The following is a 27,859-nucleotide window of genomic DNA, read 5'->3' on the forward strand; positions in this document are numbered from 1 at the left end:
CTGCCAGGCACAGCCAGACCTGGTCCCATGTAAAGCAATTCCAGCTCAGCAAGGTCCTTCTCTGACTCCTTCTCGCAGCTTCTTTGCTTCCCTGCTCCCCCTCTCTTCCCGAAACTCCTTTGGGGCTGGGGAAAGTGCACAGTTTGGTTTCAAGAGCGTTTTGGCTTCAAGGAGAACCAGAGCAGAGTTGGAAGCGTTGAGATGAAACGTTTCAGTGTCAAACCAGCCACCCCTGTGGTCCTGGCCAGAGGATGCTCAGCACAACCCAGTGGTCTCTCTTCCTGCTCTCCATGGAATCTGCAAATCTATTTCTGCCACAAGTCAGCCAAGACTCCTCCAAAATCCTCTTGGGCAAGCCCTGCAGGGAGTTTGTGGCTAGAACTGACTGAAAAAACACCAACACAATGGTGCTGGACAGGATTTGCTTTAGTGCCCTTGCGAATGTCACCTAAATTAATATTTCAGATAAAACAACCCCGTTAAATATTGGAAGAAGTCTGCGGAAAGGAAAAATAAATTAAACTCTTGAGTTTGAGGTGTCCTTGTAGTTCCCTTGACCTGCAAATGAAAAGATTTCTGACTCAGCAGGAATGGGAAATATTTTCCTAAGCTGCATGGAGAGATCAGGGTGTTTTCCAGCTTAAAACCGGGCAAGACCAAGGCAGTGGCCAAGGTCACTGTTTCAGTGGAGACCTACCCACAGCCAGGAACACGAGGACGACCCAAAATTAGTTTCTTAATTATTGTTACCCACTGTATCTACCAAGTCCTTGTCTGGAAGGGCCTCTGCTCATCGACACTTCATGTGAGGCCACGACAAGAACTACCTAAGAAGCCCCACAACAGTTGCAGAAAGCAGAGGCTCTGCCTTGTCAACACCTGCACCAGGAGGACACCGACAGGTCAGAACGGAAAGCCCCATTTTCTCTGCTCTTCCAATTGGAAGGATGGAAAAAATCTTATCCCTGCCTCTTTTTATTCATTTTCATAAGGGTGTTTTTTCTATCAAGGTCCCAAAAGTTTGTCTCACTTCAAGATTTTGTACCCTCTAGAATGGGCTGAAGTTTGCTTGGGCTCAGCAAGCAGTGCACTGTTGTCAACAGTTCCTTATCCTTCTACCCCAGCATCCTTCAGGAAAAACTATGGAACTCCCCACATAACACAGGGACAGACTTTAATTAGAACTAAACCAACAAATAAACCCCAAACCCAAAAAAACAAGACCTGAAGAAAGCTACTGAAAACAGTTTTGTTTTATTTCCAGGATCAAATATTACAATAGGACATTTACATATATTTATAAAAAATGCAGCAGTTGTGTATATAGATCAGAGGTTTCCTTGAGTTTGGTCCCTCCCAGCACAGTGAGCTGAAATCTTCCAAATGAATCCTCTCCCTCCTCCCACGTGAAGTCGACATCACTGAAGAAGAAAGCGACCGTTGTAAAAAGTTGTGACTTGAAACTGGATATTCCCCAGTTCAAGGAAACAGCCTCATCTTAAAAAAAAAATCAGCTGTCCTAGAGTGTGATGTCTCTGAGTCTTACCCAGAGGTTCTTCATATAAATCTGGTCTATAAAATAGCACCTCGTCCCCTGCTCTGCAGACAGTTCCCGGATCCTTCCATGCCTTAAATCTCAGCACCATTTCACAAGCAAGTTACACAACGACTTCTCTCTGTACTGCAGACACTCACAGCAACTAAAGCCAGTGGCCAAGTCCTGGATTTCTGCCATCGCTCACAAGGTACCCATGGGAAACACCGGATGATCCCGAGGCAGGCGGAGGCACTGGTGTTGAGTGCTGCGGTCTCCGATTAAGAACACGGTTGTGTATGTACATATGGCTCTATTTATTGGGAGTGGACAGACACTGAGCATCTCATGGACAAGAGGAGACAGGAGAAAAAGTCATCACAGAAGGAGCATCCATTAACCTCCCCAGCTCCAACTCCAAACATGCCTGTGGGCACTTCCAACAACCCGGATGGCCAACACAGGGCTCAACGAAACTGAACTAACCCCAGTTTGCTTTGTCTTTGAAACAGGAGCTGTTCGGTTTACAGAACATAATTTGTTAAAATAAATAAATAGAAAAGGGTGAGGGAGAGCAGAGGCTGGATCTGAATCCATTAGAACAGCCAGTTCTTATGGGACAGCAACTTTGCACTTCCCCCACCTAAAGCACATCTCTGTCACTCCTCTTCTTGGAATACAAGACCACCTGTTTTATCAGCTTGATCAAAAAGTGATTAAACCAGAAGAAAGCAGTGACATTTAATACCAACCAAAAAGGAATAAAAATTAAGTGACAAGTTCCTGAAGTGACACAGATCTTTCCACTCACACTGACATTCCCATACAGGTCTCTACGTTCCTAAGCTGTTTTTATGTGGTTTAGACAAACAACCACCACGTTTCTGCATCTCTGCAGCGTTTGGTACCTGACAAAACACAGCCCAAGTGATGCTTTGCCTCCAAAAGAAAATTGGTTTTAGTTTAGCCCTTGTTGCCCAAGTCCCCACGCACAAGCTCAGTGCTCCAGGAGGAACAGGAATTCGAGACCCTTCAGCAGGGAGGTGGAGTTATGAAAACCTGAACTAAACCCAGTTTCTGTAAGGGTACAAACCAAAGCACTGGCAGAAGGGAAATCTGCAGAAGCTGGTGCAGGTGAGTGAACAAATGTGGTAATCTTCAAAAAACGTGGCTCTGAAGGACCTGTGAAACACAAGCTGGACAGAGCAGAGGTGTCACCTCCCCGTACCAGAGAGGCAAAAGGTCAGGGAGCTCTGGGAAGAGCTGATGGAAAATTCCTGTTTAAACCTCCTTAGGAACAACAGTACCTTAGGATGCCTCTTATAGTCCAGTACATCTTCCAAGGCTACGTGCACATACTGGACATTCCTTTAATATTGGTGGTGTTAATGGAGCTGATTTATCAGGAAAAGCAACACATTTCAATGTCAGAAACTGTAAAAATCACAGACCTTAATTCAAAGCCTTACGAAAATAACCCAAGTATGACCAGAAATGTTTGGCACAGCCTTTACCTGCCCTTTTTACATCATGCTGTGAGGCTGAAGCTGGTCAATGAGCTTGACTTAAGAGCACGGGGCATCAGGAAGACCCAAAATCCTTCTGTGGGCCTCTGAAGGATCACAAGTGGGAAGTAAATGTGTCAGCAGCACCTGGCAGGGAAAGCCAGTGCTCATTTCACCTTCTGTTTGTGAATCCAGGCTGTGACTGGGACTATTGGACATCAAACCCCAAAATGAAGCCTTGTGGGATGAAGAGTGTAGGCAGGGGAAATATCTGTGATGAGTCCTCTGCCCAGAAAAGCCTCCACTGCCTACATGCACCGCTGCTCCTCCAAATCCAGCCCTTGCACCACCACATGCAAATTCTGACCAAGCAACACCCATCGGAAGCCACAAACCACAGCCATTAAAGGATTTGTTTCCTTTGTATGTCAACATCTCATTTCACAACTAGACCTAAGGCTTTTTTTTACCCACCTGCCAAAGGCAGTTTGAGCTGCAGGTTTCACATCCAGAAGTGACTGTGGCAAAGGCCCTTCAAATAGTGCCCAACCAGCCCTCGTCTTCACTGCTGTCCCAGCCACAATTGGGTTCGTGTTTTCACCCCCGTTCCTCAGGGCAGCAAAACACATCGTCCCAAGGGCTTCAACAGGGATGAAGATCTGAAGGGGTTGTATCCTGGCTGGTGCTGCTGTTTCTTAACAGCTTTCAGCCCCCACAGCACAGCTGACTGACACGTGTGCCACAGCACTGGGTGTTATTTGGGTTGGGAAGAAGGGAGAGAGGGGAGAGGAATGAAGGGAGAGAAGAGCCACGTGTAGGGAACACACATTCCCTAAACACTCTTTTCTCTGTCTCTTGCTCTCAAAGCAAAGCAAAAGAAAACTGAGAAGAAAAAACACATTGTGCCACAGAAACCAACAAAAACAACAACAAAAAAGCCAGGATCGTGATTTCTTGGAACAGAACAAACTACTAGAAACCAAAAGATGGCAGAATTTACTTTCAATGTAAATATTCATTTCTTCTTTCCCTGCTAGAGCAAGTCCTGGTGTGCTCACAGAGCTCACAGCCCCGTGAGTAAACAAGTACAGCCAGGGAGGGGCTGGGGGAGAGGAGCTGCCCATAAACCAGACCTGGGAGCGAGAGGGCAGAGTCAATTCTGCACATCCAACTGCAGGAAAGGTGCTGTGGAACAACATTCCCAGAGGGCATACAAAGCCAGGCCTGTCCAAACTGAGCTGGGCCTCCACCAGCCAACACAGCCAAGCAGCCACAACGTGGAGAGGACCCTGGAACCACCAAGGGTGCACAGGCAGGAGAGCAGGGAAGGTCCCTGTGCTCCCACTGCCCAAGGGACACGAGGGGCTGTCACTCTACATGTGCTGGGTTCTGCCTTCACCTGCCTGGGGGTGACCATGGAGGAGCAGCAAACAGTGAGTTATTCCAACTAAGCAGCTGAAGCTGCTTCAGGAAGCACTAGATCCACATGGAAACACAGATTGTGAATGTCAACATCCCAGAAACCAAAGGATCCTTCAGTCCAGAGGTGCCACTGCTGCTTCACAGGTCAAACACAACCCCCCTCTCCTCTGCTGCCCTAGCACCTCACTGCCCCATGCTGGTAGCTGCTTCCACGCCAGGGTGTCTTTACAAACCAAAATGACATCTGGTGACACTGATCTGGAAACTGGGGTCAGATTTTGCTTTCCTGACACTACATCCTGCAGTAGAATGCAGCCAGTGTTTGTGTAGAAGGGAAATCAATTTACACAATTGCATGATTACACGTCAAACCAAATTATGAGCAGAAGACAGCTGTGAGCTCAAGTTGTCCTGGGGAACACAAGACATTTTCTGTGATCCCTCACATTTAAAGGCTCCTAAGTATCCAGGCTAGTATGAAACTAAAGGCAAAATATCCTGAAAAGTCTGAACATGGTAAATTTCTGTCTTTAACATGTACAATCATCTGAGAGGGGCAGAAAAAGTCAGCAGTTATGGCCGGTCTCAGCTGCCTTTCTCCTCGCTGAAGAGCATGTCAAACCGAGTTTTTAGTTGTAAATACACAAATTTCACCAACCACCCTTGATGGCTGTGCTGGTTATCTCCTGTCCTGCTGTAACACCTGCTGAAACACCAACTGATCAACAGCTCCACATCTACAGACAACACTGGAGGAAAAACAGGGCACTGAAAAAAACACTCCTCTAAGCAAGGGAGCAGCTTTCCCATGCAGCCCCCCAGCCTCAGAGATAAGTGACAGCAGATGAACACGGCAACAGAGTAAAAATCATCCCAGGGAGTTCAAGCCATCGGGCTGGGAAGCTTTTTCTGAAGCATTAACTCATGCCAGTCACTCCTGGGAAAACCAACCAAGATGCTATGCCAAGGAAAAAAAGCCAACTAACTGTCAGGTCTGTGGGAGGTGTTTTCAGAGTCCAAGATCTCCACAGTATCACCTTCTGTCATCATTTGCAAAACCTGAGAGCAAGTAAGGAGACACTCTGAGGATGTTGGGAAGAGAACACAGAAAACCCACCCACTCCCACGAAGGAGTCGGTTCTGCTCCAGCAGTGGACACACAGCGTTCCCTCTGGGCCAAGCAGTCAATCCCAAACAGAGCACAGCTGGCTTTTTTGGGGGGGTTGGTTGGTTTTTTTACTATGTCCACCAACAGTTTAAAGCAGGAGGAAAACATGAACTCAACCTGGAAGCCTTAAAATTAGATGGGGGCAGAGTATTTTACCACAGCTCAACCCAACCCCTTCCCAGAACCAGAGTGTTGGGTCAGTGAACCCTTGAGAAGGCTGGAAGGTTAATGGACACCTTTCATGTAGGGAATCCAAACAAAGGAAAGACTGTCCTGAAGATTACGCTCTCTCCTTAGAGAGATGACTCAGTGCCTTATCACACACTCTTTTCAAAAATAAATTAAACAAAACAGATTTAAGAATTAGCAGCGAGAAGGGTTTGTGTATTATGGCCACTCCAAGCTCCAGCACGCTGGACACACCGATCACCGTTTTACTTTATCCCAGGAAAGCAGAGGGAAGATGTTCTTCCCAACGCTCTCTGCAGCTGAGGAAGAAAATAAAACTCTGAGCACTCTCATTTGGTCACTAGAGCAGGAGAAGGGAGGAAGAGAGAGAGGAGAAGGGAGGAAGAGAGAGGAAGAGAGGGAAGGGCCAGTCAGCTGCCTGTCTGATTCCAGCACTGCAATCCTATGACCCTTAACTGCATATTTAACGAGTCGGTGTCCCAGGCAAAGGGGAGAGGGGAGGAAGGCTGGGAGAACTCAGGCCACAGTGCTAATTCCTTTCCTGCACAAAGACAGTCTCTTGAGGACACAGGCCTGCCTCCTGTAACGTGATCTCATAGTCCAGGTGGGAGAGTTTCCTCCGGGGGAAGTTGGTGAGCAGTTCAAAGCGTTCGTTGGGGTATCCTTTGGACTGGACGTGTTTCACAAGGGCCTGGAGAGAAGGAAAGGCAAAGGGGTGTCACAGAATTCACAAGAGGAACCTAATACACGTAAGATAAACTATACATAACAGCACACTCATGCAAGAAATAAAAAATAAAATTTGCGAATAAAATAAAAATTTGAAAAAGTTGAAAAAATTTGGAAAAAAAACCCAAAAAAACAAACCAACCTGAAATAAAATTTGAAAAAAAAGCCTTAAATGCCTCCAAATAAAAGCCCCCTCACTTGTTTATCTGATATTAATCCTTACCCTAAACCTAAAAGCCACCAAAAAAGCATCTTTTGTGATTAACCAAAATAAATGCAGCACATTTACTTGGTGGTTTTTTTTTCTTGCCTCCAAGAAGCAGGAGGGTTTGGGGTTGTTTGATTTGTATTTTTAAATCTCTTTACAGTTCACTGACTTCTCTGCCCACAGTGGCAACTGGGGCAGGATACGGAGGGCACTGGGATGAAGGGGCTTCAGCCTCACAACCCTACAAGCAGAGGCATCAGGAAGAGCTCATGTCCATGCCATGATGAGGGAAATTTCCCAAGTTCATCAGAGAATACAGCAGATAAGAGTATAAAGTAGGAATAGAGAAGTGGAGATGTGCAGAAGAAAAGAAGATACTGCAACAGAGCAAGACACTGTCAGAATGAAAAGCTGAAGCTTTTTAAAGAGAGGGAAAAAAGACAAATGTCTGCAATAAAATATAAAGTGTGAAAAAATAGGGGGAGTTTCAACACTACTGTTACATAGTTTTGGTGGATAACTTATGCCAGTGAATTCCAGCAGCCTGCAGCACTCTTCTGGAACAGGTTACCCAGAGAGATTTTAGACTCCTGATCCCTGGGAGTGTCCAACACCAGCTTGGACAGGGCTTCGAACAACGTGGTCTACTGGAAGGTGTCCCTGTCAATGGCAGGGGGTGGAACTGGATGAGCTTTAAGGTCCCTTCCAACTCAAACCATTCTGTGATTTTATGATGGAAGGGGCTCCTGAAGGACCCAACCTCTGACCTAACCCACTCTTGGAAGCTTGCTGCTTGCCTAGAGATCCAGGATGTCACTGGGATGATTTTGGTGGGATTATCATCACAGTGTTCCAATATAAAGATGACAGAGGCATTTCTTTCCCAAAGATGCACAGTGAGGAGAGACAACACACACAAGTTACCCCAGGGGAAATTTCATCTGGATATAGAAAAGGAATTCTTTACCCTGAGAGAAATTAAACTTTGGAGTAAACTTCCCAGGAAATAGTGCCATGTCCCTTGCTGGAATTATTCTGGACTCAGCTTGAGAGGGCCCTGGACAAGCTCATCTACAGCCCTGCTTTCATCCGTTAAAACTCCTCAGGTGCAACTGTCTCCTTAAACAATTTCTAGTTCTGGCCAGCTTTAAAATGGAAAAGATCACCGTGGAAATGATGCTCACAAAGAAATACCTGAGACTCAAACCTCCATCTGACTGAAATGGCTTTAGAAGATCACATGAGGGGAGCACACAAGCTGCCTGCTCAGCTCTGCAATCAGAAGATGCCTTTACCCACAAACCTTGACTCAGCTCAATTCCTCTGCTGACTGTAGAGCAGAAAGGAAATCACATGCTGAGATAAATTTCCTTTAACTTCCACAGTCCATAAAAGGAGTCAAACCAGAAGGCAGGATCGTCAGGGGATATCTCAGTATTACACCTAGGTACTGCCTAAATAAATCCCTGAAGTATTCAGAAGTGCTACATGTTTAATAATACACACAAATTTACTTAGCAGGCTGCTTTCAAAAAGCAGTTAAGCTCTTTTTTTCCCCCCATTTATTTTCAAGTAGGAGAGTTAAGAACATGAGCTGAGGACACTGCACACTCCTAGAGTGCTGCAGACTAGGTGATAGCCTCATTTTCTCTATGAGATAGGACACTTCTCTCCCAAATCTGCACAAAACCCTTCTGAAGAGGTGTGCTTTTGCCTTCCCTAAGACTATTAGGTTGCTTACATGAAAATGAGCTTAGCTGGCCACTGTGCCCTGAGAGCTCATGGCTAACAGGAACATGGTGACCTCTCTGCATGCTGCTTCCAGGAAAGCACCCACAAAATCTGCGCGGCAATGCCATCCACATCGACTTCTCCAAGGGAAGCCAGCCCAAAGCACATTTGAAACCGTGAATTTCACTGTGAAACTGAAATTAATACTGTAATGAATGTTTTGAGAGAACTTCCTCCAAAGTCTGTTGTGTCATCCATGTCCAGAAGGGAGGCTGGAAGTATGATGGGAGCGATGGAGAATGAGAATGGAGAGTTCTGCTTTTGCTTTTACCAACTAAACTTTTCCATTTAGAAACAAGGTCCCACAAATGAGTGAGCTGAGGGCGTTTTATGGTAATTAATGATTAATGCAGAAGCCACTTAGAGCCACTGCAGAATGCAAATGAGTGGTTTGGGGATTAAGGAAGACACTGGAGTGTACTGGGAACCCAACACAGAGTGGGCAGGGTCTGCTGATTAGAGAGGAGTGACACGGAACACAACAGAAGGACAGTGCAAGCACTCCCTTGGATAGACCTCTTCCACTAGATCTGATTTCAACAGTGCCAGAGGTACAGCAATTCTCCAGATTCAGCTCTCCAGTACTCAAACAAGGATTCCCATTAACTCCACTCACCAGAAGTTTAGCTTGTTCAGGCAGTGAAACTTGTTCCCTCTTTCCATCTGGATACCTCAGCATCAGCTGTGCCTTTGGTCCTACACAAAGGAAGTTACTGCAGGTTAACAACAAGACTTGAGTTAAGCTCTTGTGCAGATTTCAGGTGGGACAGCACAACAGGATTAGGGACTGCAGACAAACACAGGGTTCCAGTCTATGAAGATGTATTTCTACCACATGTGCTTAAAATATACACATCAGACTCAGGATTCTTCCAAGACAGTAGTGACTGGAACCAGTCAATGCATCCAGAGCACAGTGCACCTGTGTTACACCAGTGTGTGCTTTACTCCTGGGCAAGGTCTCAAACTAAGAAACCTGACTTGGTCACAGCATCAACCCTGCCAGAGCCCAAGGAGTGTTAGGACAACACTCTCAGGGACAGGGTGGGATTGTTGGTGTGTCCTGTGCGTGGACTCCATGATCATTATGGGTCCCTCCCAGCTCAGGAGGTTCTGTGACACTGTGACTAACAGCACTCTGCAGGCTGAGCCAAAGCGGTGCTGCTGCCACGGGGAATCACTGTCTGGTGGCAAGGAGTCAGAAAATCAGCTTTTTAAATCCAGGGAAGAAACCATGCCTGGCAGAGTATAAACAGTTTCAAGGGGGAAAAAAAACCACAACAAAAGCCAGGTCATGATAAAAAGTGTGAACTTACCATTCACATCTAGGCCCCGAAATGTACTCTCAGGCTTGTCCGGTGACTCCTCCAGTGTCCCCGCGCTGACGCAGGGCACAACTCTGTGGTTGGATGTCGTCCCAGGCTCAGTCCTTGCAGGGGCCTCAGGCTGAGGCCTCCGGCTCTCCTCTTTTTTATACCCCAAGTCCTTGTGTGGAGACTTCCTGAGCTTGGCAGGAACCTCCGATTCCTCCTCCTCCTCAGAGCCGCAAACTGAAATAAACTCCTCGCTTCCAGAAAAAAGCTCCGACTCCGACTCCTCATCCGACCGGCTCTCCTGCTTGGCCTGCGAGGAATCAAAATGTGTCTCCTGCAGGGAGGCTCTGATGGCAGCTTCCAGCTGGCTGTCCTCACTGGCATCGATGAGACTCTCCTGTGGAATGCAGGCACGACACAAATACGTCAGAAACACTTTTAAATATGTACCGAAAAATCAAAAGGGCATCGGTCTTTCAAAGGGAAGCTACTAAACCTGTCGGGAACAAACAGCAGGGAAAGCTAGTCATGCTATTGTTAGTTAATGGCTTCTCCTTGGAGTTCTGCCTGGAGTAATCCATTTTCCTCTCACACATGCTGTTAAATCCAAGCCCAATGCTGACAGCACACACTGCACAACAAAACGGTGATCCTGGGAGAAGGCATTCCCTGGCACACCGCATTTTTGCATGCCCTTGCACCAACTCAGTGAATCTGTCTGGGAAATCAGTGGAGTTGGATAAAGACAGGCCAGAGTGCTCTTTCAGGTGCCTCCAGTCCTGCCAGAGGGCCTCGTACTTACTGAGCGAGAGCATTTCTGGGGAGGGCTGGTGGAATGCCCATCCAGCTGGCCGTGCTCACTCAGGAACCCGGTCACTTGGTCCAGGAAAGAAGTCACATCCAGCTGGTGCCACTCCACGAGCTTCTGGCCTAGGAAACAAAAGGCATCATGAAACACAATTTCAGCAAAAAATTGCAGTTCAGTGGTCAAACACACCAACTCACTGCTTCAAGAGTCTGTATTTGTGGAACTGCAGCTTCCCACAGGCTACCACCTGATAATCATGGAGCTTCCTCCTTCCACTCCCTTGAAAAGGGACAGACACAAATACAGACTCAGTTTATTTTTCTTTTCTTTCTATCTATATGAGCATAGAATGGTGGATTTGTCTTCCAAATGAACAAACACCAAACCACTTGGTTTATGAAGAAGTACTTCTACATTCCTGCTGAACTGATTTCAACCCTTGGCAAACAGCATTTGTTCCCAGAAGTACAGTGCTAAGAAGAGTATCCTAACTTCAGCTGCAACATTAAAAAAAAAAAATTATATTTTTGGTTGGTTTAAGTCAAACATGAAGAAATCTCAGCTTTGATCACAGCCATTATTACTTCAGTCCTTAGAAGGAGGAGACCAGACCAGCATTATATGACCTGACAACTGCATTATATGATGATAAAAGAAGGTGCTGGGATAGAAGCGAAAAAGTAACACTTTTGAAAGAACTGGAGGGGGAGGCAGAAGTTTGATTGTTCAGGTAAAAACCCCAAACAAACAAACAAACAAACAAATAAAAAAACCAAACAATGAACCTGAAACCAAAACAGTATTTCAAAACTAAGATGCATTTTAAAAAGACACCACTGAGCCTCACAAAAATAGTGTGAAAGGAGTAGGAAGCAGATTCATTTGTAAACAGTGCTTACAAATACTGTAGTTTATTCATCGTGATTTCAAGAAGCTTTTAAAAGGAGAGTTAAAAAAAAGAATTAAATTCAGAATTTTACCACCAGGTGGAACTATTTTCACCTCCTAAGCAACACACTCGCTAAGCTTCAAATACACGAGATTTCTGCAAGTTTGGGGTGGTTTCATTCCCTCAGTTCCTCCAGAACTTACTGTGTCACTGCTTCAGCAACAGCAAGGCCTCGCAGAGATTCTTCAGCCCAACATAACACCAACTTGCAGTGGAAGGTATTCCAGCCTACAACTGCCAGTCCTTCCCATGGGATAACTCCAACTGATACCTGCCTTACCTGTCCTGGGATCCAGGATGGAGACGTAAGGGAAGTCTGCTAATTTATAGAACTGGATGTACCGCTGTCCTTCCTCGCTGTCATGGTACACCTGCAAAACACCACGCTGGGCAAATCAGTGGCCCGAGAGGGAACACAAACTGTGCCTTGAAAATGCACCAAGTTTTTCTCTTGTTTACAGGATAAACTATGACAGGTACCTACAGTTCTCAGTAACTGTGACGAGCTGACAATCTGCCTGCAGCTCTCCATGTGTTGGAAGCTATGTGGCAATGCCTCGACTGCACAAGTGAAAGGCTGTTTATGCATTCAAATGCATATCCATGAGTTACATCTACATCCATAAACTACACATGCTCCACGACACATCTTCTCTGCAAGCTCAAGGGAATTCCATCATGCCATTGCATTCAAATAAATCCTTTTTTTTTTTTTTTTTTTAACTGTTCCATCTACCAAGGCCCCAAATCACCCACACTCCCAGCCCCATTCCATTTCCCACCTGCCAAAAAATGAAGTGGTCCCGGATGATGTTCTTCACGGCCTCGTTGCTCCAGACATCGCGGTTGAGACACTGGCAGGCAAAGTCTTGCACGTTCTGAATGTTTATCATGAGCCACTTGTTCTGTAGCTGACCACACTCCTTGGCCTGGAAGCAGAGAGGAAAGCTTTGTGAGATCAGACTGAAGAGCCAGACACCACCAATGATCAGAGATGGCTTCTAACACTGTCAGACCTTCCACCAAAACCCTTCCCAGTGAGGAAGATGGACAGAGCTAGTGAAAAGGCATCCACAAGACAGAAGGCAGGGCTGAAGGATCTGCTTTAAAATGAGCCTGGCTGAATTACAGAATCACATCGATGAACAGAGCTGCTGGATTTTCAACAAGCCAAGCACAGGGTGGGAAAAGCAACTCAGAGGGGGGACACACATGGCGATGCTGAATAAAGTATTTATTCAGGAAAAAGTGTAGTCAGTCACACTGGTCTGACAACAAAGACCTACTCAGTCTAAAGATAAACCCGTGGATCATCTAGTTAAACAGGTTGCATAATTGACAGAGGACTTGTATTAATTCAACAGGACCGCTTTGCTGTTTTCTTTTTCCTCTCCCAGTTTTGAGTTACTCTGTGACTGTCCAGCTGCCGAATTAGGCATCCTTTTTGATGCTCCTTATCCAGACTGCAAGTGGGGAGGAAGACAAGAAGGCGCAGGAAGAAATCTTACTGGTTTGAGTCACAAAGCTGGCACTGTCTGATTGCTTGGTTGCAAGTTAATGGTAGGAGTTTGATCAAGAATGTAATTCTGATCGCTGAACTGTCATACCTGTTGAAAAAAAGAGGGCTAGATCAACAGCAGGAATGTTCTTACCACCTGGAAAATCTGGAATTGGCATAGGAACTCCCTTTGCTTTCAAAAATATGTATTTTTAAGTTATGTTCACCATCCTGCTGGTAACATACTGTCGAGGAATTCAAAGGAAAAAATCTCAGAGGAATCAGGATGTTATGCAAGATTTTGCTGTTTTGGGCACTACTTTGTTCCCCAAACCACAGTTTTTACTTTTGAAATGAATTTTAGCCAGTGTAGTTTGGAACAGTCAGCCTGTCCACTACGTGACAGACTGACGTGTGAACCCCACACACTCAGCTTCACCAAGGCTGGAACCTCAGCCAACAAAATCCATCTGCATGGCCAAGTGCCCTGCAGAGACAGCTTTTGTTTCACTCAAAGGAAAAAAAAAGTGAATGTAGAAGCATGGAACAGTCCTGCTCTCAAAAGGGGCCTCCCACTGACTACTTACCACTAATGTCACACTGCCAGAATCCAGTATTTGGTCACCAGGTGAGAAAAGTGGGGCAGGTGACATTTAAGTAACTGGTAAGGGTCTTAAATATAGCCATCGTGCTTTTATTTAAAAGACTTGTTTTGAGCTAAGTGTGGGTTTTGAGAATTAATTCTTGGAAATTGGTTCAAGACAAGGCCCAGAGGTAGTGCCCAAATATACAGGGAACAAAAATCCTTATGTTACTTGAGTCAATTGGATTGCCTTAGTCCTGTGTCCTAATCTAAAGTGTACGGGATTAAAAGAACAAACTCAAAAATATATAATTAGAAAGCTGGGAAGTGCACCTCGCTCTTCTGCACTTTGTATACTTGTCAATATTAATGAAAACCTCTTGCTCTACCTCTCCTCTGTCCAGCTAAAGTCCTTTGAAGGATAGAAGCAGGAAATTCCACACAGAACATTTGCAAAGATGAGTTTTCACCTGTAGAGCAGGTAGAGCATTTGAAACTACTTTGAACTTGCTTCCAGAAACAGGCTGCAGATTTACCACTTAAAAGGACACAGTTAAACTGCTGCTAGCTCACACCCACAACCCTGCTCTTACACAGCTCCTGGGATTCTTCTGAGGGAGTGGAAGGAGAAGAGTGCGTGGGGAAGAAACGCTGAGGGTTTGGAGATTATACAGGTGGGTCATTTTGATAAGTGACAAAAGAACAAGGGTAGGCTCAAGAGCTGGCTTGTGTATCCCAAAAGCTGCCTGATGGATTTAGATCCACTGTTTCCATCACCAACTGCCCCCCACTCTCCTCCCTCTTCGATGGACCAGCACCAGGCACTTAGGGAGCCCACAGACAGGGCACCACAGAACAGCCACTCTGAGAGCAGAGCCAGTGGAATTCAGATGCAAAAACCAAACCAAACCGCTCCAATCTGTCCTAAGTTTGCCTTTACCCTTTCCCAGCCACATCTTTCATCACTACAACTTAGAGCAGCAAACTGGTCAGACAACCCGTGAAACAAGTCTTGGTTCACAGCCGGTGCTGGATCTCACTGCACAACCTCTTGCCCTTGCACCAGTAAAAGTAACAAGTTTTCTTCTCATTTGACTTCTCTGAACATGTATGGTTTAAAAACGTTGTTGGTGGCTCAGCTTTGTGGAAATGCAATCCTCCTTCAAGTCAGCAGGGAGAAGGAAGTGGAGCCAAGCATCTTGTGACCCTCTGGACATCTGAGTGATTCAGCGTGGAAGATAACAGGTGACAGAGAGTCAGAGCAGGAGATCATCCAACAAGAAATCTCCTGTTTGTGCCACACTTACACCTCCTGCCTGGGGCAGGGCACAGATCCTTTCTCCAAGCAGCCACTCCCGTACCTGCAGGTCATGCTGACCCAAACCAGGACAGAAGCACCTTATGCTCCTCTACAACACAGTGACCAGATCAGCTTCCAAATTATTGCTGTTTGTTAAGTAGTAACAATAAAAAAAAATAAAATCATTCTCAGCTGTAAAGCAGGGAGCAGCTAGAAAAGGTTTAACTTGTAAAATGGGCAAAAAAAATCACGAAGACGGACTCAAAACTCTGCAAAACAACATCCAGTCACTTCAGTCAATCCCCAGTGAGTGTTAAACACAACTGCACACACCAAAACCGCCTCCTCCCTCAATAAGAAAGGTAAACTAAGGCAATTCGGTGTGTACCCCCCAAACTAAATCATCTCTCATGTCACATGCACGAAGGGAGAACACCTGCAATTCCTGAAAGCAGTCTGAGATGAAAACTAAACCACTGTTCTCTACCAAGCATTTTTGGGGTTTGTTTATTTTGCACTCGAGTGATTTATTCCCACAGCAGATTCCACAATAAAGAGAGAACTCTGTTTAGTTTAGTAAATCACACACTTTACAACTAGAGTGATCATAAGTGGTTCTGCATGTGAAGCACAAGGCATCTTCACATACAGCAAGTCAAAATAACCCCCAATGACATTCAACACTTGAAATTTTTTCTTCAGTGGAAGTTAATCTCACCTACTCCTAAAGCTTGTATCACTGAAAAAATGAAAATGAAATGGCAGCTTTTTGGACCTTACTGACAACGAAAACTTGAAGAGGAGCAACAGACCATGAGCAACAAAGATACATGAAAGCATTAATAAGACCAGATGCCACCACTCTCGCCAAGTTTCAGTGAAGTCCTAAATCCTAAATTATTCCATGATAAATGTACATGGCTTAAGCCTGGCTGAGCCTTTCACAGGCTGGGACACACCACACACCAACCATGGTAAGGAAACCCCACGTGGATCAAAACTTAACTACAGTAGCATCAAAATGACAGCATTTAGTTTTCTGGCACTCCGGAATGTGATGGGCATCTCCAATTTATCCTCTGGTTTATAGGTGTTTCTCTCAGTGTACAGAGAAGGGACAAAGCCAAGAGCAGCTTGCTAGAGATGAATTTTGAGAGACTCTGGTCACTGAGGCCCCACACTGTCCCAGGCTGAAGCAGCAGATCAGTCTGCAGGCAGGAAAGGTAAAATGCAAGTGACTGACACATTAAGAAGATGAAGAGTTTTGCTGCAACGAAGCTGAGGAGCATCAGAGTGAAATGAAGGGTATCCCATGGGACAAGGAACTGTACAAGAACAAACATCAGAAAGTGTCTTTAGAGTGGAGCCCCTGCACAGAACAAGGTGAGTATACACAATCCCCTTCCCCACTCCCAGCCCACCCTCTCTTTTTCTTTATTTTTCAAGAGTGAATTAGAATGCAGAGACTTTAGGACAAACCATCAATGAGTTGTGTCACTCTCTGAAACTACTTTTGACTGTGACAGATGCCACAATCAACATTGTTAAAGTCTTGATATGTTTTCAGCAAGACCCAAGGAAGGACAAGCACACATCTCAAATTCCACTCCCTGACTGTCCTGGAGCAGCACTGGTTGTTTTCATGTGAATTCCTGTTACTGTTGCCTTTAACCATGTGTTTGGTGGCTTCACCAGCAGCTCTGAACCCCAGGCCCAGGAGGTATCGCCAGCTGGAAGACTTGACACACCCTCATTTGAAGTGAACCCTAAACCACAGATCACAGGGCAGGGACACCCGAGCACCGAGTGCTTCAGGCTGCTCCTCTGCTTCCCAACTCCTTCCCAAGGCAGACACTGCTGTTCTCTGCCAGCATCCTTTCACACCTGGAATTTTGTTAGAAGATTAAATACATGGAGGGCACCTCAGAACAGGGGAATTAGCGACAACACAACCAATCCCTGGTGATTTGGGAAGCATAAAAAGTGATGAGGGTAACAGAATGAGAGTTGGAGGCTCAGTAAGGGCACAAGTGTTTCATCCAAAGTCCTCCAGCAGTGCTCTAGTATTTGTGCACAGCAATAGAGGCACATGTGGAAACAAGGTAAATAATATTTTCATTCAGCTCCTGCAGTCAGTTCTCCAACATCTCCACTGCACCATTTGATCATTATTTTGCATTCCCGTTAAATATTATAGTAACAATCATTACCATCATCAATCTCAGCTATTCAAAGATGACCAGGAGGAAGTTCAGTAGTAACTGCAACTTCTGAAGAATATCTGGAAATTATGGGCTCAAAAAATAAAAATATATACCAATCTGCATATTCTCTAATCATTAGTTAAGTTGCTGATCCGCATCAGAACAACTTAGGACGAGATCCATGGAGGCCTACACAGACAGGAAATTATGACACCTCAGATTATTTAAAGCTGACAGTCCCCTGTATCTCTGGGATACTTTTCCCATCACCACCAGATGCAAAAGGCACCCATTTTGTACATGAGCAGGGCCTCTACTGAAGATGAAGTTGTGGCTTCACAGCAAAGCCACACTCAAACACTTTTAGTAGCTCAGGTATCAAAAACCACTGAGATGTGTTAACTCCACCTGAGCTTCTCAGCAGGGCTGTGCTGCAAACTATCCTGCCCCTTGTGAAGTCCTTCCTCACCTATCCAAAGCAATCCTCCTCCAGCGTTGTCTGTATTGTGACCTGCAGGGATTCAATGTTTCCATTCTGATCAGCCTCCCTTGCTCACCCAAGTCTTTCACCAGGTGTGCTTTGCCACACTGATACAGAAACATAAACAACGGCTCTGCATGGTCAGGAGCTGCACTTGATGGTCCTTGTAGGTCCCTTCCAGGTGACACCACCATTAGTGAAGTCATAGAATCATAGAATTAACTGGGTTGGAAGAGACCTCCGAGATCATCAAGTCCAACCCTTGATCCAACCCCACTGTGATTACCAGATCGTGGCACTCAGTGCCACATCCAACCTCATCTTAAAAACCTGCAGGGACGGTGAATCCACCACCTCCCTGGGCAGGCCATTCCAACGCCTGATCACTCTCTCTGTAAAGAACTTCTTTCTAATATCCAACCTAAACCTCCCCTGGCAGAGCTTAAAACCGTGCCCTCTTGTCCTAAGGTCCTTGAATGTCACGAGCATTCCCATACACAGTCCACCAAATATTTATCACTGCACAGTCCTTTGCAAGCTCCTGACCCTCCAGCCATGGATCCCCCCCATTCCAGCAGCCTGACACAGCCACCACAGAGGAGTTGCACCCGCCCCCTTTCAGCCCTCACCGTTTCAAAGCTGCCCTTGTGCATCAGGTCAATGGGAGGCCTGAAGAGATCTGCCAGTGTCGTGAGCTTCTTGTCCACGGCCCCTCCGTTCCGGAGCTCCTGCTCCTGCCGAACTGCACCGCCCCAAGAGGAAAGGAAAATGAGTTAGACAAAAGATACTCACGGGGTGGATTTATGGTTGGCTGAACACTCAAACACAAAACTTCAGTGCTAGGCACAGGGTTAGACCCCACTGAACAAGAACAGCTGCCTCTTAAGGGCAGAACCCCACTCGTCTGGGCTTTCTTAATAAACCTGAGTATCAGCAGAGGGGGGTTCGTATACCAGTATTTGAAAACAAATAAGTCAAAAGAAGCCATGACTTGTCCCCAGTGATGCTTTAAAAGGGGGAACTGAGCTACACTGCAGCAATGGAATATTCCTGCTGTAGTATTTCCGTTACTTGACTGTGGGACAATCCCACAAAAAAGAAAATCCAAACAGATTTAGTTAATATGGAAAAATCTCTACATGCCTTAAGAGTGGAATCCCAGAATGGTTTGGGTTGGAAGGGAACTTAAAGCTCATCCAGTTCCAAACCCTGCCAGGGGTAGGGACACCTTCCACTAGATCAGGCTGGAAGACAGTGAGAATAAAAATCGTGATTCTGTAAATGGTGCATTTTCATTTACACAGCTGCCAGTGACTTTTGTACTTAATGAGTTCATTATTGCTGCAAAACCCTCACCAAACCTGTCAGGGGAAACAAAGTAATTATCAACACTTATTTTCAGTTTGGCAGCCCACACCAAACTGTGTGGGACCATGGTCCACAGAGCCCAGGAACAAGGCACAGGACAAAAGGAAACAGCCTCAGGCTGCACCAGGGGAGGTTAGGATTGGATATAAGGGAAACTTTCTTCCCTGAAAGGGCTGTCCAGCCCTGGCACAGCTGCACAGGGTAGGGGTGGAGTCCCCACCCCTAGAGGGATTTAAAAGCCTTAAAGATTTAAAAAAGATTTAAAGTGCCACATGTGGATGTGGCACTTGGGGACATGGGTTAGTGGTGGCCTTGGCAGTGCTGGGGGATGGTTGGACTCGATGGTCTTGGAGGGCTTTTCCAAACTTAATGATTCTATGGTTACAACTCTGGGATACTGCAGCAACATCAGCGACAAGAACTGCTCAAACAGCTGTGAAATAGCTGGTGTCGTGCTGTCACAACGATATTCTGTGAAACTTAATGGATTAAACAACAGCCAGTGCCTTGGCATTTGGAAATCCTGTGTGTGAACAGGCAGGGGCAAACAGCAATTCAAGTCATGAGAACCTCGTGTGTGGCCATAGAAGAAGCCTCAGGGCTACTCAAATGTAATTCAAGTGCCAGAATGACCACTGCCTAGCCAAGAAATATTCAGTGGGTGAACTTAATTTCTACTTGGGTGTTAGAGATTTCTTCCCCCTTTTGTACTCCCTCCAGAACAGAAAAAGAGGGTTTTTTGAGAGGCAGCAAGAAAGTATTTGCCTTATGACAGCAGACAGAATACGCTGTAATAATAATGATTCTATAATTCTAATAATGTTATTTAAAAAAACTTCTATACCATCGGCAATTTAAAACCCATTCAACGACTGAAAGCTGTCCTAGCCTGCAAGAGAAACAATTTTTCAATCTTATTTGCATTAAAAGCAATAAAATAGAAAGTCAGGCTTACTGATCCGTAGACACTTACTGGTTTCTGTCTGAAAATCCCGAAAGCCATCGAATATGGAGCGTGCAGGTCGGCGTCTTTTAGGGGCTTAGAAAAACCAAAATTCAAGAGTTAGGTCAAAAGTGTCTTGTCCAAACAAACACATATTAGTACTTTCCATCACATGTGTGGGACAACAGAATAGGAACCCAAAGTAGGGATGATGTGGGAGTAGAGGAAGAAACAGAGGAGGATGGAAATAGGTGGTTTGTAAATCCCATTTTCTAACACATCCTGCCTCCAGCAAACCCTACCCCAGAAACAACACATGTATCAACAATACACAGATGTTTTAAAGTTACCCCCTTCTGATGGGATCACCAAGGCCTATCAACATGTAGTGACAGTGCTGTCACAGCATCACCATGTCACAAATCCAGTCAAGATTTTACCAAAGGCCTTCAAGTGGATGAAAACCTTCAAAAGATTAAACCCCATGGGAGAATATTTTCTTTGTAAGGCAACACATTTGAGTTTTTTCCACAATGTAGTTCTATTCTTTTCTAAACTCTCATCCTGACCCTGTCCCAACTTCTTGGTTGGACTGGTAACAGCCACATTTTTCCATTAGATCCAGTGTCACTGGAAACCTTTGGAATTGATTATCTGCAGCTGGACAGAGACAGCAGCCCAGGCAAATGACAGAAATAATACTCCCCGAGTCCCACTGAAGTCCTAAGGTATGGCACAACCACTGCACTTGGAATGAAAACAGAACTGCCTGCTGGGACTTGTTGCAGCTCTTTACGTGCTTTACTATCAACTGAAAGCAGAGCAATTTTAAGATAGACCTTTCAAAGCCCAACTGCTACAAGACATAATAAATAACAAATTAAAGCAAGATAAATACAATCTATACCCAGTGGAAGCATGTCAATACAGACTATCATGGAAAAAGCCTGAACAAGGAACATGCCTGCGAGTAATATCTCAACTCCAGTGAGTAACATCTTCACACCAAGTGCTTAGGGACAAGTACAGCTCACTAAAGCCAACCTCAGAGCAACCTCAACTCAGCTGAGAACAGCAACTGAAGGACCCCTTCAGCAAGAGCAGCACGTCCCTGCAGGCTCAGCCCCAGCCTGGCAGCACAGGTGAGCAGGTTCCCAGCAGCCCAGGTAGCTGATTCCCTGGTTATCCTTTGCACTGCAAGACGGGATCCGTGTATCTGGCAGAGTACAAATACCTTTTCGGGTCACCTTTTCAACTGGAAGAAAACCTGAGCTCACAGCACCACCTCAATATGACACTGCTAAAAACAGTAAGCAGCACCTCCCCTGCTTTGAGGTTAGAGCTGAGGACATATGAAGCATCTCTCCAGGTTCAGCTCCTTTTTCAGGCTGCTTCATGTTAGAAACAGAAGTGGCATTGGTGGATCCAGGAGGGCATCACTGATCCAGGTCCCCTCAGCTGGTGGTCAGTGACTGTGACTGAGATCAGTGTGTTGACAGGTGTGTAGAACGTGACCAACCATTAGGGTCAGCAGATCTTAATCCTGCACCACTTAGATTCCTGAACCCACAGGAGTCTATGGATCTTTCTCAAAAACTCTGTCAGGCCACAGGAACAAGTACAAAGCTTCTCTGTCTTCAGAGAGGCCTCAGCAGGACACCTGCCTCTGGAACCACCGCCCAGCTTGTGCATCCTGGCTAAAGACCTCTACGATGCTGCAATAAAGGTTCAAGAGAAAACCAGTTCCCAGGTAAACCTGAAGCTTGGTCTCCTTCTCCCTTCTAACACAGGAACTAAACAAAGACAAAAGAGCATTTCCCATGAGTGTGAGACCACTTCAGTGGAGAGCACTTGCATGGCCTTCCTTGATAAAAAGGGCACGGTTCTCAATCCACTTGACATGGCAAAAGTCAGCCCAGAAATGGCCTGGTCAGCATGGGAAGGACAGAGACAAGAAAAGTAGATGCATAATGAAGCTTAAAGAGCAAATTAAATTCCTAAATGAGGAATGGAGAAAGTTATGGGTAATAACCATACACTTTGGCTCTTCGTTTTGATCTCCCATCTCCCTGGGAAGCATGCATTTGTCCTCTTCATTTCCACTTCATTTTCACAAAGACTGAGCCAAGGCTCAATCTCCCATCCCAGCACCTTGAACACTGCCACAACGGTATCCCATGGTTCTGAACCCCCAGAATGCAGATGTGTACTTAATTAAGTTAATTGGCTGTTGCCTCACCAGGTCTCATGAAACAGGAGTTAGCAAATTAGTACCACTGGGAACGCAGCATCTCTCACGTGTGAGGTTTTCGATACCACTGGTGTTATTTCTTCATATTTAGCAAGTTCAGGTTTTCTTTTGTCACTTAGCTCTCATCAAAACGTAAAGAAAACAGAAACAAAATAAAAACACAAGCCTACCTCCAAACAAGGGCTCAGGCTCTACTAAAATTTCCTGCTTTTGAGGAATTGGAGCTCGTACTTCATCCCTATCAAAGGGGAAGAAAAAAAAAGAGAGAAAAAAGATCAGAGAGATGATAATATTTGAAGGAATGCATAAACCACATTTCACTGTGCTCCAAAGGCTCCTGCAACTCAAACCAGCTTAGGATGCTGCTGTACCATGGCACAGAATGAAGAAATTTGGGGTTAAAAGGGACCTTGAGAGACCATCTATTCCCCCTCATGGCACTGCTGCAGGACTTGGTACCCACTGTATCAAGTTGTGGCACAGATTACCTTTGATAGAAGATTACACAAACCCCTGAGTGACTTGATCCCAGGCTTTGTCAATCTACTATTTAAACATTTTTTCTTCTTTAATAACTTTGTTAGAACTTGGAAAAGTTTCTTAAAACTTAGCAAAAGCTGTTAATTACTCCATTTGCCATCTTCCTTCTCTGATTATCTACACAGAGAGCAAAAACTATTATCATCCTTATTACCAGTTTTCTTCTGCTGGAAGACTTTTTGCTTTCACTTAAAACCCAGTGCTCCCTCTTATCCAGAGGGAGGAAAACGAGATGGTCAAAATGGCCATTTTCCCCATTTCAAGCAATTCTTGGCTTACATAGCTGGGCTCCCTCACACATCAACAGCTCAGTTATGCCTGCAGAGACAGATAATCTGGAACTGCAATTAGGACAAGAAAGGAAATCACAAGGGCTCTGAAACATCACTTAATCAGTGTAGTTAGCTGGCCCTTGGATCTGTGTGGAGGAGGACATGGGTTCATCCATCACTACATCCTGCCTATGAACTCCCTCTCCCCTCAGACTCTTCCAAGGTGTAAAGTGTGCACTTTATGGCCCTTGGCCATGCAGGTTTCAAAAACTAACTCAGAACGCCAGCAGGATGCACTAACCTTGCTGTTAACCTCCACACCTTTGACTGCTGTGTGCAGCTAGTTACTCTCCATTTGCATATTTACTGTTCTCTCTTCCTAGGAGGAACACTAAGCTGACCACCATCTGAAGGTGTCAAGTACAAAAAAAGAAAGTTTTCCAAGAAAAACTTCAGTCTTAAGTCACTGATGTGCCAGAAGTTGTCTAGAAATAAGAATGCTAACACCTATAAATACAGAGTTTTACCTTCCATTTCCTGTCAAAGGTTCAAGCAGGAAGGCACTTAATGTGAGCTATAAGTCAGTACACAACAATTGTTTAAATTTATACGTGTGCTTCAGAAGTATGAGGGGGAAGGATTTTCCTCTGTCTTTTTCCTGAAGAGGAAGATTTTCATATAGACAAAAGCCTAGCCAGGTTTAATTTACAGTATTTAATGAATGTGATTTATACCAATTCATTTCCACTAAAAACATTTCATTTGTCCCAAACAGACACAGAAAACTTCTGAAGTACATTCAAGAGACTAATTTCTGCTGGTCTACAGGTTACGCAACAACTTCATTTACCTGGAGCAATGCTGGAGCAACCAATCTAACAGGGATCGAAGCAGCAGGTACTGCAGGGAGCTGGGGGCAGGTTAGGAGTGGCAGCTGCCCTGTTTGCTCTACCTGACACTGTGAGGTTTTTAGCACAGCCCATCCCACGGCCGCGCTCCCCGGGTACGTACTCGGTGTGCGGGCGCACGGCCGACACCCCCGCGGAGCTGGTGCTGGGCTCCTCGGCGATGCCCCCGCCGTCCAGGAACATCGTGACAGCCATCTCCAGGTTGTTGTTGCAGGCCTCCAGCATGTGCTTCCCCACGCTCTCGCTAGCACCTGGAATGCCAAAGGAAAATGAAAGCGTTTTGGCTGGAGGCACCCAGAACAGCTTCCTCTCAAAGCATTAATGATCAGGAAGAGCAGTTCATCAGTTGTTATTTATCCCTGAAGGATAGTTATGGAATGAGAGAAACGCACATTTCTCAGGGGGAAGGGAAAGCCTGCACAGAGGACAGCCAGGTTTCTTCCTGACAGCAACAGAAAACTTAGTGGAAGCCATCTGAGGGGTTTTAGCACGGTTGTGATTTTTTTCTAGAGGTCAGACCTTTTCCTGGTACCATTCTGCCTGGTATGAGGACCTGCTGTAGTTCAGAGGAGGCCATGGAGATGCTCCAAGGCCTGGAGCCCCTCTGCTCTGGAGACAGGCTGGGAGAGCTGGGGGTGTTCAGCCTGGAGAAGGATCCAGGAGACCTCAAAGCCCCTTCCAGTGCCTGAAGGTGCTCCCAGAGAGCTGGAGAAGGACTTTATGTATGTAAAGGCCTGCAGTGACAGAACAGGGGGAATGGCTTCCCACTAAGGACAGCATTAAATGGGATGTTGGGAAGAAATTCTTCCCTGTGAGGGTGGGGACGCCCTGGTACAGGTTGCCCAGAGAAGCTGTGGCTGCCCTTGGAAGTGTCCAAAACCAGGCTTCGGAGCAACCTGGTCTAGTGGAAGGTGTCCCTGTGCATGGCAGGGGGTGGAACTGGTTGGGCTTTTAAGGTCCCTTCCAACCCAAAACAGTGCATGATTCTGTGAATTTTCCAAACACAAGTAGGCATACAGAAAGAAAAATGAAGGCCTGACTTAGCATTTTAACAGGGAGAATACTAAATCAGCTGCTAAAGCTTTTTTACCCACTTGTAACAGATATTTAGAGCTGGAAGAAAAGGCTCCCTGATTTACTGATTATGCTGAAAGGCAAAAACAAACCAGCAGAAGTTCAGTTCATATAAGAACGGAAAAAAAACAGCCAAGGGGAAGAAAGTAGCACTTATCTACAGAGTCCTGTGTATAAAGACTAACATTCATTAAAATCCTAGAATCACAGGACGGTTTGGGTTGGAAGGGACCTTAAAGACCACCCAGTCCCACCCCCTGCCATGGGCAGGGACACCTTACACTAAACCAGGTTGCTCCAAGCCCTGTCCAAGCTGTCTTTGAACACCTCCTAAAGTGCAATTAATCCCAGTTTAAACCTTGCTGCCAAGGATGAAAGAGCAGTTCCCAAAATCAGTTGTGACCCTCTCCTCAGAGGGAAGAGTCTACTTCCCAACTTCCCCTCCAAAACCATCCTGTCAGCAGAAGCTCCCTCAGTAAAGGAAGCTCTCCTGCACCCAACCCTTGAAGTGTCTACTGAGTTCAGCCCCTTCTCCACAGGTGGTGGGCTGCCAAAGAGCTTATTTTCCTATGGAAAGGCTGGTAGAGAGGAACAGCAGTAAAATGCAGCTAAACCAGTCTGGGAGCAGCTTCGGGATCTGTAGTAATTCTTCCTCCAAGTTCACCAAAACGAACAAAACGCTTTGCCCAAAATCCAGGCTCACAGATAACATCAGTCTGGGCAAACACATTTGGGTGTTTCTCAAGATTTTCTGCGAAAGGCTCAAGAAGCTCCAGCTCAAACGGACTTTGAAACTGAGCTGACAGCAACCCGTTCTAAATAACCTGCATATCAAATCGCAGACAAGGCCAGACTGACTGAGGGAACTGGCGTCCCAAACACCTGACCTGCTGTGACAAAGGTGCCAGCATGGCAGGCAGCTGTATTGTAAGACCTTAATCAAGGTGAAGAAAGTGCAAAATAAAAACTAGTGACGTCCCAAGAAACAACGCGTTCTTCCCACAAACTGTTCTTTGGCATTTTTGGCTCATTTCAATGTCAACTGTAGCAATGAAACCACACCTGTGGGTCTGGGACACACACACACCACCCCACACCTCACTGTACAGTCATGCAAAACCATTCATTCACAAGAACTAGAATGAAAATGATAATTCAACCCTCTGCTATTTACAGAGACACCGACACACAAAGTGCTTGCACTGATTCCTCATCCCTCCTGAGGAAAGTGCCATCACGTGAAAGCTTTCAGTTCTTGTGCTGGCAAACAGAAAATGGTAAATATTTGGTAAGTTTCAAAGCAAATTTCACAGAGATCCCATCATTTCCTTGGGAAGACATGCAGGATCCACATCCTCTTAGCAGTACTCTTCGGGATGAGAGTGCTACATAAACACAACTCTGCCATCAGATAAAAGAAAAGTATCAAGGACTATTTCTCCTCATCCCTTCCTATCCTACACTGCAGAGAAATCCCTCAGTCTTTTCCCCCCAGACAGGAGTGATTCCATACACACACAGCTCCAAGCTGGAAGCTGCTAACACAGACCACTGAGGTGTGAACTTGGAGCACCTGCCACACCACACTAACAACACACTTCTGGATACAACCTTAAATTCTATGAAAACGGAAAAAAACAAAGCTTCAGAACTGGGCAAAGCCCAGCAGGTTCTTTTTTTCATTTTAGAAAACATAAAGAAGAGTGTTCTCCCATTTAACATAAAACACAGAAGAATATACATATGTCAGGAAGAGCGAACTAGCACAGCTCTGCCTGTCCTGGTTGTTTTTAGGAGGTATCTCACACACAGGCACATACTACAGTGAAAACATGTTTGCTGCAAGTCCTTTTTGTTCACGGGGTTTACTCTGAAAGAATTTAGAGACAGCTGAGAGATCAGTGATTTTCCCCGTTCACACGGGGCGTTCACATCCCTGTTCAGTGTTTGAGTGTGTCCAATGGGATCCTTGGGGGGGCAGGAAGAGCACTGGCCAGGGACACAACCTGAACGGGAGCTGGCTCGAGCAACCCAGTCAAACGCAGTTTCGTTTCTTTTTGGCTGTTTAGTTGATACATCTTATTAAACATCCCTGCAGCATCAGACACGCAAAGCCATCAGCGAGGGGGAACCACAGCGGAGCAGATTAAGCACAAAGTGGGTCAAGCGCTCCGAGTACACAGCCCGGCGCTGTCAGGGGCTGTCACCTGACGCAAACTTCCACGTAAGAGCGACCTGCCACCTCCGCGAGCAAACTCAACCCTCCGCAAGTCGCCGGCACCGCACAATAATTACGTATTTTCAAAGGCGGACTTGGGGTCCCCCTCTCGGCGTTCCCCGGCGGAGCGGGACGGGGCTCCCGGGGCGGAGCGGAGCCGGGAGGGAGAGCAGGAGGAGCGCGGAGGGAGCAGGACACGCACCGGGATAACCGGGAGGAAACCCCGAGCCACCGCTGGGAGGGAGGGGGACTCCCCGCCGCGCAGAAAGCCGGAGGAGGCCCGGAGCAGCTCCGCCGCGGCGGGCGGGCCCCGGGGCGCGCCTGCGGACAGGCCCGGGGGCCGCGGGGCAGCGCGCCCGGAACCGCTCCGCCTCGGCCCGCGCCTCCCGCCCCGCGGCCCGCCGGCACAGGGGGGCCGCGCGGGCCCCGCCCTCGGCCTCCCAGGCGCGCCCGTCGGCCCGCACCCACCGGTGATGGCGGTGAACTGCTGCACCAGCGCCCTCAGCGCCGCGGCGCCCGCCGAGCCCCCGGGCGCCGCCATCTTGCGCCGCCGCCGCCGCAACACAACACACGCGCCGCCGGCCGGCGCGCGCTGCGCATGCG

At 46.3% G+C, this 27,859-nt stretch overlaps 1 protein-coding gene across 3 annotated transcripts; it reads right to left on the reverse strand.

Annotated features, from left to right (window-relative positions):
- Nucleotides 1–1,235: 1,235 nt before the first annotated feature.
- On the reverse strand, nt 1,236–27,859 carry UBXN7 (UBX domain protein 7). Of its 3 annotated transcripts, none has more exons than XR_007627931.1 (12): nt 27,725–27,812; nt 24,068–24,215; nt 22,415–22,482; nt 20,024–20,089; nt 18,312–18,424; nt 12,399–12,545; nt 11,897–11,987; nt 10,662–10,789; nt 9,863–10,256; nt 9,163–9,242; nt 3,514–6,509; nt 1,236–1,421 (listed from the first exon to the last, which is right to left on the reverse strand). XR_007627931.1 is itself a non-coding variant. In XM_050308151.1 (11 exons), the coding sequence occupies exons 1-11, from the start codon at nt 27,795–27,797 to the stop codon at nt 6,348–6,350; spliced, it is 1,470 nt and encodes a 489-aa protein (XP_050164108.1). In that variant the 5' UTR covers nt 27,798–27,859; the 3' UTR covers nt 1,236–6,347. The 3 variants fall into 3 exon arrangements, 1 of the variants encoding a protein (XP_050164108.1); XR_007627930.1 differs by having other exon boundaries at nt 1,236–3,186; XM_050308151.1 differs by having other exon boundaries at nt 1,236–6,509; nt 27,725–27,859.

This window comes from Myiozetetes cayanensis, unplaced genomic scaffold (genome assembly GCF_022539395.1).
Source record: "Myiozetetes cayanensis isolate MyiCay16 unplaced genomic scaffold, myiCay2020 scf13, whole genome shotgun sequence".
Lineage (NCBI taxonomy): Eukaryota > Metazoa > Chordata > Aves > Passeriformes > Tyrannidae > Myiozetetes > Myiozetetes cayanensis.

Coding starts and splice junctions, on each gene's coding strand:
- UBXN7 (XM_050308151.1), bottom strand. CDS start 27,797: ATGGCGGCGCCCGGGGGCTCGGCGGGCGCCGCGGCGCTGAGGGCGCTG. Junction 11,988..12,398: donor ACCACTTCATTTTTTGGCAG/GTGGGAAATGGA, acceptor GGTGTTTTGCAG/GTGTACCATGACAGCGAGGA. Junction 10,790..11,896: donor CATCCTGGATCCCAGGACAG/GTAAGGCAGGTA, acceptor TTTGTTTCCTAG/GCCAGAAGCTCGTGGAGTGG.